Source organism: Antedon mediterranea, chromosome 10 (genome assembly GCF_964355755.1).
Source record: "Antedon mediterranea chromosome 10, ecAntMedi1.1, whole genome shotgun sequence".
Taxonomy (NCBI): domain Eukaryota; kingdom Metazoa; phylum Echinodermata; class Crinoidea; order Comatulida; family Antedonidae; genus Antedon; species Antedon mediterranea.
The window spans coordinates 17127855-17144656 of record NC_092679.1 but is presented as its reverse complement, the minus strand read 5'-3'; the positions used below and the strand labels follow the sequence as shown (position 1 = coordinate 17144656).

The 16802-nt window shown below is 34.4% G+C and overlaps 1 protein-coding gene and 1 long non-coding RNA gene across 2 annotated transcripts in view; one reads left to right on the top strand and one right to left on the bottom strand.

Annotated features, from left to right (window-relative positions):
- LOC140060812 (legumain-like) overlaps positions 1-2177 on the bottom strand; it is a 14633-nt gene extending 12456 nt beyond the window's left edge. The window contains exon 1 of the mRNA XM_072107160.1: positions 1990-2177. Within this exon, the coding sequence (XP_071963261.1) occupies positions 1990-2049 (60 nt within the window). The 5' untranslated portion in view covers positions 2050-2177. The remainder of the gene's footprint in view (positions 1-1989) is intronic.
- Positions 1-16802, top strand: part of LOC140060814 (uncharacterized) — a 24276-nt gene extending 7474 nt beyond the window's left edge. The window contains exons 2-3 of the long non-coding RNA XR_011847373.1: positions 14309-14605; positions 16382-16802. This is a non-coding gene — a long non-coding RNA (uncharacterized lncRNA). The remainder of the gene's footprint in view (positions 1-14308; positions 14606-16381) is intronic.

Here is a 16802-nt window from a genome sequence, read left to right as displayed (position 1 = left end):
TAAACTGTAACATTGTGGGCGGTCCGCGGTCTGTCGGCGAGAGTCAAGGAACCATTGATCTCACGTCGATGCATATCCTTCTATTCTTTAATCCATGATGCACATCATCTTAGTTGTTGAATCTTCGAAATTTCCAAAAATGCATATTAAAATATGAGTGAGTAGCCAATGGCATGCAGCTGAAACTAGTCAACCGGATAATTATATGCACCAAGAATTCTTGGTCTCAAACCATGCGACTTGTATGTGTTTCACCAAACAGAGTTTACAAGCTCAAGTAGTATGTATAAAAATATGTGCCAAAATGTTTTTCTTTTTACTAATATTTAAGCCAAAACTCCATCTGGAATACCTAGACTAGGTACTCCTAGATGTTAATAGTTACTGATTGTGCCTTTAGCACTGAAAGTAACACATACCTGTGGTTCACGTATTGCTTGTTTTTTAAAAGACATACCTTGTTTAATAATATAAAATTAATAAAATCGTGGAGACTGATCAAATAACTTTGTTTGATCAACAAAAATGATCAGGCCTATATGCTGCCAAAGTATTGTAAGCTGTAATTTTGGTCTTGTGCAATATTATACATAAACTAGAATTTAATTCGTCACTTTGACGAATTATAGGTGATCATTTTTATCATTTTAATGAAATTAACATTTTTTAAACATGCACGTACGTTAACACACCATCGTAAAAAGTTGATGTACGCCATCCTATGACATGATGCATATACGCTTATAGCGCTGAGTTGTACCTATTATGTGACATATACAATAATGTACAGTATACTGTATATCTATATACAGTGTAGCATAGGTGAAATTACGGGACCCACATCGTGTTCTAAATTTTTGGTATGATGAAATTATCAAAATAAACTCGAAGATGACAATTTCGAAAGATAATGAATTTTGAGCAGATAAATATAAGGATTGGAAGAGAATTTGACACGTAGAAGCGCAATGCGCGCTCTTTGAAATTTGTATAACTTCGACTAAAGAAATTAAAAAACTACTTTTTAACTTCAACTGGCCATATGATAACATCACAACATCCGATAGGCTTAATTTTGATATGAATTCATATCTACATTTCATCAGCTTTCATAATAAGTTATAATCTTCAAGGTCACCTTTAATTCTGAAGAGCTATAAGATATTCAAATGTATGGTGTAGCTGAAATTACACGACCTAGGTTATTCAAGTTTTTACGCATGATGACGTCATCAAAATAAAAATGTTGACAACTCATGAGAAAGATAATTAATTGAGCAAGCACATACTAAAATTTGTGCAAAAATCGGGCTTAAATAACGGAGATGCGCTCTATTGAATGTGATAACCCACACAAAAAGATAAAAATTACTAATTTTTTAATTCAAGTGGCCATTTGATGACATCATACCATTTTGTACGTCTAATGTGTATATACATTTGTATCTACAACTTATTGGCTTCCATAATATGTTAAAAAAATCGGGGGTCACCTGCCATTCTGAAGAGTTATATTCATTTTAAAAAGGCCTTATTTTTTACCATTTTTAGCACTTGTACAAAATGCAGGTGCACAACTTTACGTAAATGCCCACATGTTGTCAAAGTTATGAAATATTATGTTTACACATTTTAGAGATACGTGAGCCACAAAAAAACGGGAAAGAAAGAAGAATAATACAGAAAAAAAAAAATATTGATCCACTACAATCACAAGGAGTTATCCGCTACTAAGCGGATAACTAAAAAGATGATGAAACAGGACAGTTACAAGGAGTTATCCGTGAATGCGGATAACTAATAATACAGAAAAGAAAAAAAAAGATGATGAAACAGGACAGTTACAAGGAGTTATCCGCTGAATGCGGATAACTAAAAAACAACAATAAAGATTTTGTAAAATAACAATAGGTGATCATTTTATTCTAAATGATCACCTAATAAAAAATTTAAACATTTAAGAAAATATAAAATTATAAGATTGAATACCTGATGCCGATAGTTATGCCATTCTCTTGTCCCTGCTACAAGAAGAGCCCAATTCTTCATCGTTTCGATTTTTTGGAGAGATCAAATTTTTTCAAGCGTCTGCACCAATCGGCATGTAGAATATCTGGGCTTGATGTAGTTTTACGGACAATGAGGGCACCAACACAACAACGCAAACTAATAACAAACCAAACAACAGCAAACAAACTAAGTGACCCTGCCTCATAAACGGACAAATTTATACAAAAAATAGAGTATATCCTCAGCCAATCAGGACCTTGCAAAGAATTTGATTGGTTAGAAATAAATACTTTTTCACGTGTACGTTTTGTGCAAGGCAACCGAACAGCCCATCTTCTCTTGTCTATGTTCAGGTGTGTTTATCAATTGTTTTTTTTGTTGTCCATATTGTAGACAATCGTATAGATTGTGCAAGTTCAGAGAAACCACACAATACTGAGTCCCCCAATTGCAAAAGATAAAAGAATTTTCTAGACACACTTTTTCAATAATCTATTTTATATAACACCTAAATAGATTCCTGTCATTTGATTGGACGATTGTGGGTCACATGATAAAAATGAAATGCCCTATCAATCGCTCCACATGCTCCAGAGAGAGCGTGGAGAATATAGCAACCAGCTGAAGACCGGAATTAATGTTTTTATATAATTAGTTTTTGTATAAATAATTTAATTCGGAAAAGATGAAAGATCATAATTATTTCACTTGGCCTGTCGCCTCATGAAACATAACCTTCATTTTTCACCGAATAAAATTATATATACCACACACTCATAAACATTCATTTAATTGTTCTTATGTTCTATTAAAGATACCCGGGAAATTTACAGACATTTGATCCCATCCCCACCTTGAAGCAATGGGGAGTTCAATCAACCTTGGAGTCTGTCAAACAAAATGAATAACCAACCTAGAAAAGCAATCGGTCAAAATGAATCCGGGCACTAGGCATCCCCCTGAAGGGATGTAGACTCCTCCTCCTCCCACTTTAAAAGTGAAGAACTTTAAAGTTTTCTACAAAACCATAGTAATTAGAATATCTTCAAACAAAAATGACTATTTACAGGCCCGTATCCAGGGGGGGTGCGTTGGGTGCAGACGCACCCCCCCCCCCCTCAAGTCCCAAAAGGTCCACTATTTCCTCGGTTGGTATTTTTTCTTGTCTTGTTTAACTAAGGACAATATCATTATATATATACAAAATTTACATTATCAATGGTATACAAACAAAAATATGCTAATATAAAATGAAAAAATACCGGTAATTAAATTACGGAATCTGAACTGACTACAAACTCGATGTAAAACATGCGCAGTCAATCATGTGACGACAAGCAATAGCTTAGCGCTTCATGTACGCGGTACGCGGTAAAGTGTTTGCTGGAAATACAGACACTATCGAATACGGCGCCTAAACAAGGGAAGGCCAACTCAGACAGCGTCGTACGACGCTGTCTGAGTTGGCCTCATCATGAAAGCGTTAAGTTCTGGTGTCCATCGTTCAACTAGCCCAAGCCACAACAGAGAGTCTTAAATCAGTCTTTAGAACGTCAAATAACGCAAAATTTGCCCCTGGCCCCCAGCCATTGTTGCTCGCTTCGCTCCCACCCTCCCCCCCCCCCCCATTATAAATGCTGCATACGGGCCTGTATTTAGTATTTGTTTCGATATTCTAAAATGAATATTCGTCGGAAGTTTTTGTTGAGAGATCTGATATTGAAATGAGATATAGAAAAAACTGAATCAGCTTATTACAGATAAAATTACAAAATTCACTAAAAGAATAAGGTTTACAATTTCTTACTGGTACATTGTCTTCACTTTGTTCATCAGCCATCATACATAAAATAATCTGTTGATTTGTCAATAGAACTGTACTTGATAAAAATAACCATTGTTAAAGTGACCGTCAATATAATCATTAATTAGAATACATTATAATAAAATTGCAACGAAAAGAAAAAATAAAAGACAATTAAAAAAAATGTTTAACATCAAAATATAATATAATATGATATAAATGAAAACCAAATTGTAAATGAATTTAAGTATACAATACAATATGAACATCAAAATACAATGTATAATATTATATGGAAACAAAATTGCAGATGAAATTAAGTATACGATTGCTTCTGAATGTTAATGGAAAAGAGGTTTGAAGTTCAGAATACCATAAATAAAATAAAAAAGAATGTTAGTTTCTCTATAATGTAATAATGTTCACTTCTTTGGAATTGATGAGATTACTCTATCCCGTAGGTTCTAGTCATCTGTAGTGGGCTGGTTTTCCCCTTGAGGAGTCGTGCCGGTAGCAGCAGGTGGCTCGGGAAAGTATTCATGTAGTTGAGAATCAGAAACATATAGGTTCGCAGGTGACCATCCTTGTCAGCAAAACGAAGTTTATCAAAATGGAGCCAGCATTTAACATTAATTTCCCCAAGTGATCTTAGTACGACATTCAATTCTTTCCGCTTGAGCTGTACCCTACTGGTATAGTTATCGTTAACATACACGTTAGTCCCCTTAAACTTTGGCTTAGATATTCTGGCAGCCCTCCTTATTTTTTCTTTAGTTGAATATACCTAAGGAAAAAAGCAACGATGGGTCGTGGCCTGCCTGACTTTGTTTTGATTCGCACTCTATGAGCACACTGTATATCATCGGTCATTAAGTCAACACCAATAGTTTTACTTATGAAAGATTGTAGAAATTTACCTGTGGAACCTTCGCCGTCTTCGGCTTGTTCGGGAATATTTACAAATCTCAGATTATTTCTCCTTTTCCGTCCCTCGATGTTATCAATCTTGTCCTTAATATCTTCCATTTCTTGAGCTATGGATTGTGTTTTCTCCTCAGTTACATCAATCATTTGCGTCTCGAGAAAGTCTGCGTTTTCCTGCATATCAGTTTTTAAGTCACGAATTTCCTTCTGTAAACCGCTATTTTCCTTATTGAGTATTGCGATATCTTTCTCCATTGCTACCATTTTAGTGAGCACATCGCATATGCAACTCTTCATATCAGCTATAGACTTTGAAGACATTAATATCTTCATTGTATTTGATAACCCGCACCATTGTCTCCCGCTGTATGCAAATTTTCACTAGTGACCGGCTCATGGCTCACTGTAGATTTCTTATGTTGTTTAGACATTTTCTCTCAAATATATCGTGATAATGTCGTTAAAATAATTATTAAACACCACAGTAAACATAAATATGGTATCTAAACCTCACCTCCTTTCAACACTTCAACAATCCAGGCATTTTAAGGGATCGTATTGTGTAAATACACTCCGATGAGGAGAGAGTAGAAAATAATACGTCCGCTCTCGACGGCTGCCCATCTACGGTTTAAAAGGGCACTTCAGGAAAAAGGGGGTTCGTTCGAACCCTACGAACCCCCCTGGCTACGGGCTTGGCATATGTCAATTATGATAGTGTATCATAACTCAAAAGTACTGATCTTGAGTTTAGTCAGTGCCCAGGTTTAACATGCATAGGCCTAACAAAAATAGTGCTTTTACTATATGCACTTGCTTGCCTCTATCACACAATTCCATAATTCCACACAAAATCTATTTCACTGCCCCCTATGAGTACACACCTCAGAATCCGCATCCACTGAATGTGGGATATATAACAATGGGATGGTCACTAAGTGCCTCGAAGGCCATCGCTACCACTAAATATTGACAGGAGAATAAGAGCCGGGAAACGTTATATTTGATGTGATACTGATAACTTATATGAAGCAAATTTGAATAATGTGGCCTAGTAGTCGAATTTTGATTCTGATACAGATAGTTATGAAGTATATCATAGATTATGTAAGATGATGGGACAAGAAGAAGACGATGATATTTTAGTTATTATTCGACATATTAAATCATTTAGGCATCTATGTTTTTAAATGATTTATCTTGGAGGAGGACGGCCATTTTTAGGGTTAATCTGTAACAGTTCTAATACAATGTATCCCCGTAGGGTCAGATCTAATGCCATATGTTTTCACATCATCATCATCCGTTACGCTATTCCTCTTGGGTAGACATTGCGTACGCTAATCGTTTCCATGACTCTCTTTCGGTGGTCTGATGGTCTGTCATTAACTTTGCGATCGATGTATTTACTTTTTTGAGTTCTTTGTTTATGTTTCCTATCCAGGTAGTTTTTGGTCTGCCAACTGGTCGTTAACTTTTCTAATGGAATTCTGTCAACGCTAATTTGGCTGGGGTATCCATCCATGTTTTTTGGTTATCGTCCATAATTCTGAGTTGTACATGAATATGTTTCTGACATATACATTGAATAGTCTCATTTTTACTTCTAGTGATAAGTTTTTGCTCGTCAGAATTTCTTTGTAGTTGTTGAAGGCTGATATTGCGAGTTGTTTTCGGTGTTTCATATCGTTATCTGTGTCAATTAGCGATCCTACAATAATTGAATGCCAGTATGGCACTCAGAATTGGCAAAAAAATGAATAGTATAAAAAATTAAAACATTTGATCACTGAATTTAACTATTTGTAATGAAAATTGTATTTTCCTGTGTAAAATTGATTGTTCTTTTTTACTTTTTTCCCTGAGAAAAATAACTTTTCCGTCATTTTTGTGAATTTTCTATTTTATTTAAAAACAAAAAAAAATCATCATGTTGCATCACTTTTTAAAATCATATAGAGTCAACATAGCCGTTTTATTAGTTACGCACCCTGCGCGAGGACGACGACAGGCAGTATCTGTCTCTGATCCCCTGTCTCGTGGCGCCTTCTGAATCGCTTGGCTATGGTGATATAGCATAAGCTTTTAACACCAGCCATTTTAACCCAACAAAAATGTTATTTCATTAAACAATTAAATTAGAAGTTCAAATATTATTTATTAGAGTTTTGAAAATTCCATGTTTAAGTGTAATTTGAACTGTATGTTTAAGGGTATATTATTTCTAGTCATTCTACGTAAACGGGAAAATGGCAACGTTATCTAATCGTCCTAAAAAATTTCATGCAAGCTCCGCCTACTTTGTTAAAGCTCATGCATAAATTATTCATGAGCACCGTCCCGTGGCTTCCGTCGTGTTTTGTAAAGTCCCTATTGTTAATAAGCAAAGGTTTTTATTTATAAATTTATAAATAAACTATAGAAATCTTAAATCCTAAGCTTTTAAAAAAGTTAATAACTTAAAAGTGTTCTAAATGTTGTTATTTTCTGAGTATTGTTATATGAACAAAGAACACCTAGAGAATAAAAGATTTTTATAACTCCTGGATAGACTTTCTGGGAAACTTGACTACAGAGGAATTTCAGGGTTTACAATGTATAGAGGATCCAGGATTTTAGAATATATATTTTAGGCAAATTGCCAAGGACAGGACCCTTTGATTGGTAGCCGAGCATCATGAACCACCAAGCCACTTCAATACAGGAGCTCCAGGCCAGGCATGTCACACTGATTATTTGAACAAAGTAAATTTAGTTAAATGCCGCCCCTAGATAGTCGAAAATAACTCTCACACATAAAATTCATACTGGGCCCCTCATTGAATTGTGTTAAGTTTTGTTTTTTTGTAAAGCCTACTTTAATACCTTTCTATTTACTTTGCCACTCCCTATACCAGCTATTGCTGATTTTTTTTCTTTTTTGTGGAGTCACATCATAAAATGAAAAATCATCATAGTTCTGTACAGTATAATAAAAAAATAACATGTTTTTAAAGACTAGGAGAAGTCTGTAATCCCCCCATACAGAACATCATCATCATCATCAATCATGGCACACACAAAAAAGCTTGGTTTCCATTAAAATCGCTACAGCGTTTCCATTAAAATCGCTACACGCGCAGATGTCGCCGACGCAATCGGGAAGGCTCCCCGATTCATCGCAGTCAAATCGGCAAAGTTTAACCATGTTCAACTTTGCCGATTGTGTCTGCGATGAATCGTATACGCGTACCAAAGAATATTTACCGCTCGCGTACTAGATCCCCGATAAATTCTAGCGTTTCCATAGATGTAGCAATTTTATGGAAACCAGGCTTTAGGGAGCTTTAAGGAATCAATCCCCTTGGAACCAAATAAGTTCCCATAGTGTTTTGTCCTTCATTCCTTTCACAGGAAAGTGAATGCAGTGTCCCAAAATTGGTTTGGCCGGACCTGTTCTGGGCAGGTTCGTGAGTACTGACCAAATGATTTGGAATACTTTATATTTATTGGATAAAAGCCAATTAACAATTATGGTCCAACTGACAATTAACAGAAGAAATGTTTTAACTGCTGTAGTGGTAAACATATGCCTTATCTGCTCTGTCTTATACACTATTAAACTAGACGAAAAGTGTCATGTACCCAAATATGGTAGTGATAATATGACATCATCTAGTCTATAGTAATACATAAATGACAATAAACCTGCACCAGCAAACACAGTAGGCCTATTGTTTCAAATATGACATATAGGCCTGGGCATACATAATTAATTACGATAAAAAGAGAAAAACAATGCACTACCACAAAATAGCTCCTGTCGAATGTTCTCTTGTAGATAGTCTATAGGGTGTTTCGAAACTAGAGACCCGAGACCAGATACCAGTGACCCTATACGAAAATGGAGACCCCACTATACGAAAAGGGAGACCCCACTATACGAAAAGGGAGCCCCCAAATATATGAAAAGGGAGACCCCAAATATACGTAAAGGGAGCATCACATCTCAAAAATATTAATCCGTGTGCGATGCATTCTGGTATTTATAGCCTTTGACCTGATTCACCCGGCGTACTTTTGAGTATGCGCTGTACTCTGTTTTTCAGTGTGTTTTGCCTTGCGTTGTTGCGTGAAATCAAACTGATTTGATTTCCCGTAGCGATGTTTGCAGCAATGCTGCGTTGTCATCAGTTCCCACTTGTGATTATGCAATGCAGCACTTTTTTGTGTCGCTCCGTTGTTTTGTAGTAGAAGAACCAAGCTTTAACCATGCTGGAGGACGTGCTTGCGAGCGTAAATATAGGGTATTTAGATTTTATCAAGTGATCCACAAATGTACAATCAAATGACAGGATTAGGTGTCATTATGACGAGCAATGAATTTCCTTTTTGAGGATCAATAAAAGTTATCTTATCTTATCTTATCTTGTCATATACTTATTTTGTAATAGTAACTTTAATGTATTATGTATACGGCCATACTGCGTTGTGAAACACAGGTTCTCGTCAGATCACCGAAGTTAAGCAACGTTGGGCCCCGGTAGGCATGGGTTCGAGGTTATCTGTACCATACTAATTGCATCCTTAGGCAAGATGCTTTACTCTCATTGCCTAGTCCTTCGGATGGGATGTAAAGCTGTTGGTCCCGTGTACTTAACAGTGCATGTTAAAGAACCAATTATATCATTATTTAAAATCGCATTACCTTCTAAATCCTTCTCAATCAGGTTTCAGAAAAAATCACTCTACCCAAACCACTCTCTTAGATGTTACAGACTATATTTTAAATAATTTTGATAAAGGTATCTCAATAGCTGCTATATTATTCCTGGACCTAAAAAAGGCCATCAAATCATCAAATCTTGCTTAATAAATTAAGGAGTTTTGGAATAAATACTGTAGTACCGAGCTTAAATGGTTTAAATCATATCTTAGTCAAAGATCTCAAATTGTTAGTAATAATTCATGTAAATCTGAATCACTGAATGTAAATATCGGAGTTCCTCAAGGTTCAATATTAGGACCATTGCTTTTTATTTTATAGGTTAACTCACTTCCTAATTTTTTATCATGTAAATGTGTCATGTATGCTGATGATACCACACTTTTATGTAGTTCACTTAGGCTTAAAAATGAAATAGATGTAAATTTTAATCAAGTTACTAAATGGTTTAATAATGATAACCAACTATACATTAAATATTAAAAAGACAAAGCTTATGGTTTTTAGTACTACTCACAATCACATGTATAGTAAGTTTAAAAATATCTATGTTTCTTATTGAGAGAGTAATTCTTTTAAATATTTAGGTGTAACTTTTGACACTTAACTAATATGGGCGGATCATATTGATAGCCTTTCATCAAAAGTTGCCAAGCGCATTGGTGTTATACGTCGTATAAAATATTTTATTCCATCAAACACTCTGAAAATGTTAGCCAATGCACTAGTTATTCCTTTATTTGATTATTGTAGTTGTGTCTGGTCAAATTGTAAAGTAAACTTTTGAGATTCTCTTCAAATTTTAATAGATTAGGTAGAATATTATTATCAGTAGATATCAAAACTCATGTTAGTGATATCCTAAACTCACTTGGTTGGAATACACTAAAGGACAAATGGAATGAACATATTTTAATATTACTTTTCAAGTGCCTAAATGGACATGCACCACCCTATTTATCAACTCAATTTATATTTACTGAAGATAGTCACAATAAAGGTACACGAAGTCAAAGTAACAACACTTTGATAATACCTAAATGGAATAATACTCGAGGTAAAAGAACTTTTAATTACAAAATTATGAAACTTTCTACCTAACAAAATAAAAAATGATCTTTATGATATGACAGTATAAACTTTCATATCACACATTTTAAAACTTTAATTTTAATTCAAAACTAAATCTAATTAATGCTCAATGATTAAAACTTCTTTTATCTTGTTTAAAAATCTCAATTATTTCTGTTGTTACCTTTAAATGTGCTTACTTTAATTGTGTTAACTAGATGGTACGCTCGCTTCGCTCGCGTACCATCTAGGTCGTGCCCACAGATGGTTCTCGAATATAGGCCTACAGTAATTTCAGCGTAACAAAACTGGCGATTTCAAATCTACGTAACGCAGGACTATAATACATTGTCGTTTACAGAAACGAATAAATAGACACGATGATTTATGTAGTCAACTAAAATTAGCACCCTGGGAATTACTTCCGAAGGAGAAACTTTTCACAAAATGAGTCCAAATTTTTGATTTGGACTCATTTAAAGAAACCCAATTTGTGTTTTGTATGTAACATTAGGGTTGAGGGATGGGAAAGCGGATAGGTACAAAGAGGAACAATTTTTAAATATATTCTTTATCCACTCAGTAACGAAATATTTTGTTCATGTTTTATAAGCCTATACATAATATACCTCTAAATACAGTAAAACATTTGCGATTTAATACTTTGTTAAAACTGTCACTGTCATAATCGATTGAAATATTAAAGTACATGTCACGATACACCACTACGACGTTTATATTTTTGGTAATTATTAATTAATACAAACGTTGAGAAGGAACTGTCAGTATAAAGTGTATTTGTATATAATAATGTGTTTATATATCTAACAGTAGAGCCTATCCACAATGTCAGTAATACAGTTTATTATTATCTAACAGGACGAACATTCACAGTAAGAAATGTTCGATTCAAATGAGTTCCAAAAATAGTTATTTACAGTATTGTCAAAGTATTGCAAGTTTATTCTCAAAGGGCCCATATATTTACCTACCGTATGTGTTAAACCAAGGGCTCATAAATTTACCTACAGTACTTGTGTTAAACCAAACTCTGGCAGACTGAGAGATTGGGATGTTCCATTCATCGCAAATCAATACATTTGTATAATCGTATATTAAATCTATAAAAATAGTATTTTTTAAAGAAAATCGGCCTGTCTTCAACATTATGATGGTGTACTCTAGCTGTTCAACCGGTTTTCAGCTATTAAAAACAATTTTCGTAGGAGGAGATAGGAAAATGCGAAGCCTCCTCGCATTTTTGTGGCGGGTATTTTTCAAGATGGACATCCATTAGACAGTGTATACCACGATCGGAAAACACCCCTATTTGGGGCAAATCTTTGAACCTAAATTCGTTCTAATCGTCAATAACTAATTATCTAACTTAATTTAATTAGTAAACAGGGTTACATCAGGTGGTTAAAATCAGTACCGAAAGTACGAACTAACTTTATATACCATCGAGTAAAAATTCTAGAAGTAAGGCGCGATTTACCGAATTTTGCCCTTACGTAAATTTATATATAGATTTGATTTTGATAATTTTAGGTTTATTTTTATATTTTCTTTTGTCCATTTATATACTGTATTTTGTTTACATTTATGTAGTTAAGAACTACTTTGGAAATCAGTACATTGTATTGAAATGAAAGTGTATTTCAGAATAAAGAAAGATTAAATAAATAAATAAATAAAATTTGTACAATATTCGAAAAGAGTAGGGGATCGTCTCCCGGTGTGCTGATCTGGTAGGCGCTACACTGCTGGCTGCCGTGGGTCCGTGGAGGGCCTATAATCCGAATTTCCTCAGTTTCCAGTTAAGCTTGAGGACAAATATAAATACCTCTGATACTCCTAAATATTAGTAAAGCCTCCTTACCAAAGGAGAATGCTTAAATAGCCTTCGCTAACCATTCGCTAGGCATTCGAATGCTAATTTTTTTTTTTTTTTCATTTCATTTCATTTATTTCAATATCATCATCGCAGCCTTAGCTGAAATACAAAGATATTTACATTTTCTCAATATTAAAGACCCCTTCCCTGCAATTTTGGACGTTTTTTGGAAAATAATACATATATATCACTTTAAAAACATTAAACCATGTCATTCCTTGTCTTAAATGTACGTTTTATGGTAAATTATGATAAAAAGTGAGAAACAATGCACTACCTAAGTAGCTCACGGCGATCGACCTCTCGTGGACGGTCTTAGGCCTAGCCTAGCTAGGCTTAGTTTTGTAGGCCTAGCTGGTAAACATCGATAACGTACGAACATCGTACGCTAGCTATATACCTAGCCTGACGTTGTATAGTTGCTGCATTAATTGTCTTTCTATTTTTGCCAGACTCCGTTGATACAAATTGGGGAAAACCCGGTATTTTCGCTGAAAAGTTAGGAGTCTTCCATTTGTTTTGGCTTCACGATCGATCGAAAAGTGGGCGAATTACAGGTGAAAAACAAAAATATCAATCCGCGCGCAATGCATTTTGGGATTTATAGCGGGCCGCTATAATTATTAGAATCGATTTATTTTTCACATTTTTAACCGTTTAAAGACGAAAAAAGTTATCGCAATAGGACCATGTAGTATTATTTTTACATTAAATATAGTTTGTGATCTTAAATTAGATCTCAAAAACGTAGGGAATGGGGCTTTAAAATTTGTATAAAAGTATAAAACCAATGATAATCTATATTATAAGTGTACTTCGACCATTATGTTATGTACTGAGAAGGCTGTTAAACTAATTTTGAAACCCTCCCTGGGGCGGGTATAATTGCTAGTTATATATAAAAAGGAGGCAATTTACACAAGAAATACAATACAGGAACATTCAAAAAGTTTAGCTTAAAGACCCCTTCCCTGCAATTTTGGACGTTTTTTGGAAAATAATACATATATATCACTTTAAAAACATTAAACCATGTCATTCCTTGTCTTAAATGTACGTTTTATGGTAAATTATGATAAAAAGTGAGAAACAATGCACTACCTAAGTAGCTCGCGGCGATCGAACTCTCGTGGACGGTCTCAGGCCTAGCCTAGCTAGGCTTATTTTTGTAGGCCTAGCTGGTAAACATCGGTAACGTACGAACATCGTACGCTAGCTATATACCTAGCCTGACGTTGTATAGTTGCTGCATTAATTGTCTTTCTATTTTTGCCAGACTCCGTTGATACAAATTGGGGAACACCCGGTATTTTCGCTGAAAAGTTAGGAGTCTTCCATTTGTTTTGGCTTCACGATCGATCGAAAAGTGGGCGAATTACAGGTGAAAAACAAAAATATCAATCCGCGCGCAATGCATTTTGGGATTTATAGCGGGCCGCTATAATTATTAAAATCGATTTATTTTTCACATTTTTAACCGTTTAAAGACGAAAACAGTTATCGCATTAGGACCATATAGTATTATTTTTACATTAAATATAGTTTGTGATCTTAAATTAGATCTAAAAAACGTAGGGAATGGGGCTTTAAAATATTAAAATAGAAAAAAAAACAACAAAAAAAACGCATAGCTGTACTGGGTTATATATACTGATTATTCATTTAGAAGCGAGATAAGGTATGGTATTGTTTACATTCTTCACTGGAAACCATTTTCCAAAATGAATACTTTTTGAACAGTTCAGAGCAAACTTATAGCATAGATTACGCCTTCTATCAGAAAAGGTGTCTAGAGAAAGATCATTGAGTGCTTGGTCATAACATATGTAGTCATTACACAATATTATTCTGCAAGCCCTTTTTTGGACAGATTCTATCATATCACTTTGTTTCTTAGTGAGACTAGAATGCCATACTGGGACAGCATATTCAACACTTGGTCTTATGTAACTCTTAAATACATCTACAAGATCAAATTTCGGAAGATTGAACTTTCTTAATCTACACAATATATGCAGACGTCTGCTGGCTTTGGATACAATTTCTTTAACATAACACATCAAATTCAAAGGACCAATGGCTAGAGAAAGGCTGAGTTGAGTGAGAGTGAGGATGCCTACAATAGACTGCAGCCTTCCTTTTTTTTACAGCTTACCTGCTGGCAACCGTGACACAGATTTTGCTGATATAAAAGGTATTGTAGCTAGTAGCTATACTTGTTCTTTTATCATTCTGTATTTGGCTACTAACTAGCTAGGCCTAATAATAATAGGAGGAGTATTATAGCCACACACAGCCTACTAAGTTGAGTTCAGCAGAGAGGGACCAGGGCTAGGCGAATACAGATCACTCCGGCCGCGCTTCAATAATCCGGCCGCGCTTCAATAATCCGGCCGCGCTTCAATAATCCGGCCGCGCTTCAATAATCCGGCCGCGCTTCAATCCGGCCGCGCTTCAATCCGGCCGCGATTCATTCCGGCCGCGATTCATTCCGGCCACAGCTATGGAGCGCCCAATGAGTCTTTTACAACCGAGACACGTTTTTTTGTAGAGAATCAAAATAAACATTTGTAATCATACAGTATATTTTTTCTCTTTCAGGATCACAACAACATCGCAAGTGTTTTAAATTAGGTATAATGCTAAAACAAAATAATTTATGTGTTTTATCCAATGTAATAGGCTAGTATATTAATTATAATTTTATTTTTATTTTATTTTATAATGTGATTAATTAATGTAATTTATTGCAATGTACCCTATATGTCATATTATTTTTATCATATATAAATTAAAATATAAAATCATTGTAAATTGGACTGTACAAAAATAATATATTAATTCTTGATACAATTCCAGGTAACATTAATTAGACGGATATTTGATTATTTGAAATAAATTAATTAATATTGTAAATATTGTTATTAACTATAACAAACATCAATAATAATTGATTATTTGAAATAAATAAATTAAAATATTTTACATATTGTTATTAACTATAATTAGTAAGTATGGGTACTGGCAAGATAAAGTGTTATAAAAAAAAAGGTTTTTAACTAATTTTTAATGTTAATAAATGTAAAGTTATAAAAATAAATGTACATAGAAAGAAATTAAATATTGTTATTCAAGCATTAATTAGACGGGTATTTGATTATTATTTTATTATTGAATTTAATTAAGTTAAGTTTAGTTTGAAAGAAAAAGCAGTTCCAACTTCTTTGAATGTTATTGTTAATGAAAAAAGTAAAATTGTTGCTAATAAATATTCAACTAGTTGATCCATTTAAATTCACCAAGAATTTGTTATAACACTGAACAGTATAGAAAACGTAGATATGGGCGCTCCATACTAACGACCCCTTTGCACAGGAAGTCAAATTGAATAGCGGCCGAAGTGCAACATCGCGCTAAACTGATACGGCGGCCGGAGTGAAGCGCGGCCGGAGTGATCGGCTACCGGCTAGGCTGCAGTAGATAGTGAGTGGTTTGGGATTCAGTTGTGGTGGTACTATCAAAAAGTCCTATCAAAAGTCGAATCCCCTAAGTCACTCCCTGGTTATATTGTGTAGCTGGCCTAGGCTAGTTATAGTATACTCTGGGCCTAGCTAACCACATTGTATCACTGATCAAAAAGAAGGGCTAACTAAACTATAAATTAAAGCAGTTTTCACTCTATCGTTTATTTTATTATAAGACAATGGGATGGTGGAGGCATTTTTATGCCATGGCAGAATATTTCCTTAATTCCAACATTTGAAATGAATAAAAACAGTAACACAACAAGTATTTATTTTAAAAAGGGTAAATATTAAATAAAATCCTTTTTATTAAACCTGAATGATACTAATATAATAGTCCTTCTACAGACTAGAGAATGTAGTGCATAATTCAGTTTTATCTGCTAATAGTGACTGTACATAAAGGAACAGGTCTCCTTTGCAAATAATTGATTTTTATCTTTCAGAATGATTGTCGGAGAAGAATGCTAAAGTAGAAGCGAGTTGCTTGAACAACACAAAAAAAATAAATAAAAGTTTGAATAGATGTACTTCTAAACAATTAATTAAACACGGTACTATATGTGGGACATAAGACCTTAGCAGGTTAACATCCTTAACCCATTAGACTGATAAATGAAGCATCTTATTTATACAGTATATCAAAACAATAAAAGTAAAAATTAAGGCCTTGTACTATTCATGTCCGAATATTGTGTTGAATTGCCTTTTATTTTAGGTCCTAGTTTAACATCATAACATACTGTAGTCTGATGAGAGTTTTAACTTGTTTTGTTGCAACCCTGAATTCCTATTACAATACTGTAGTGTATTTAATGCTATGTAGCATTTCCCTGCTAACATGTAATTTGCTCACTAGTGTAGCAT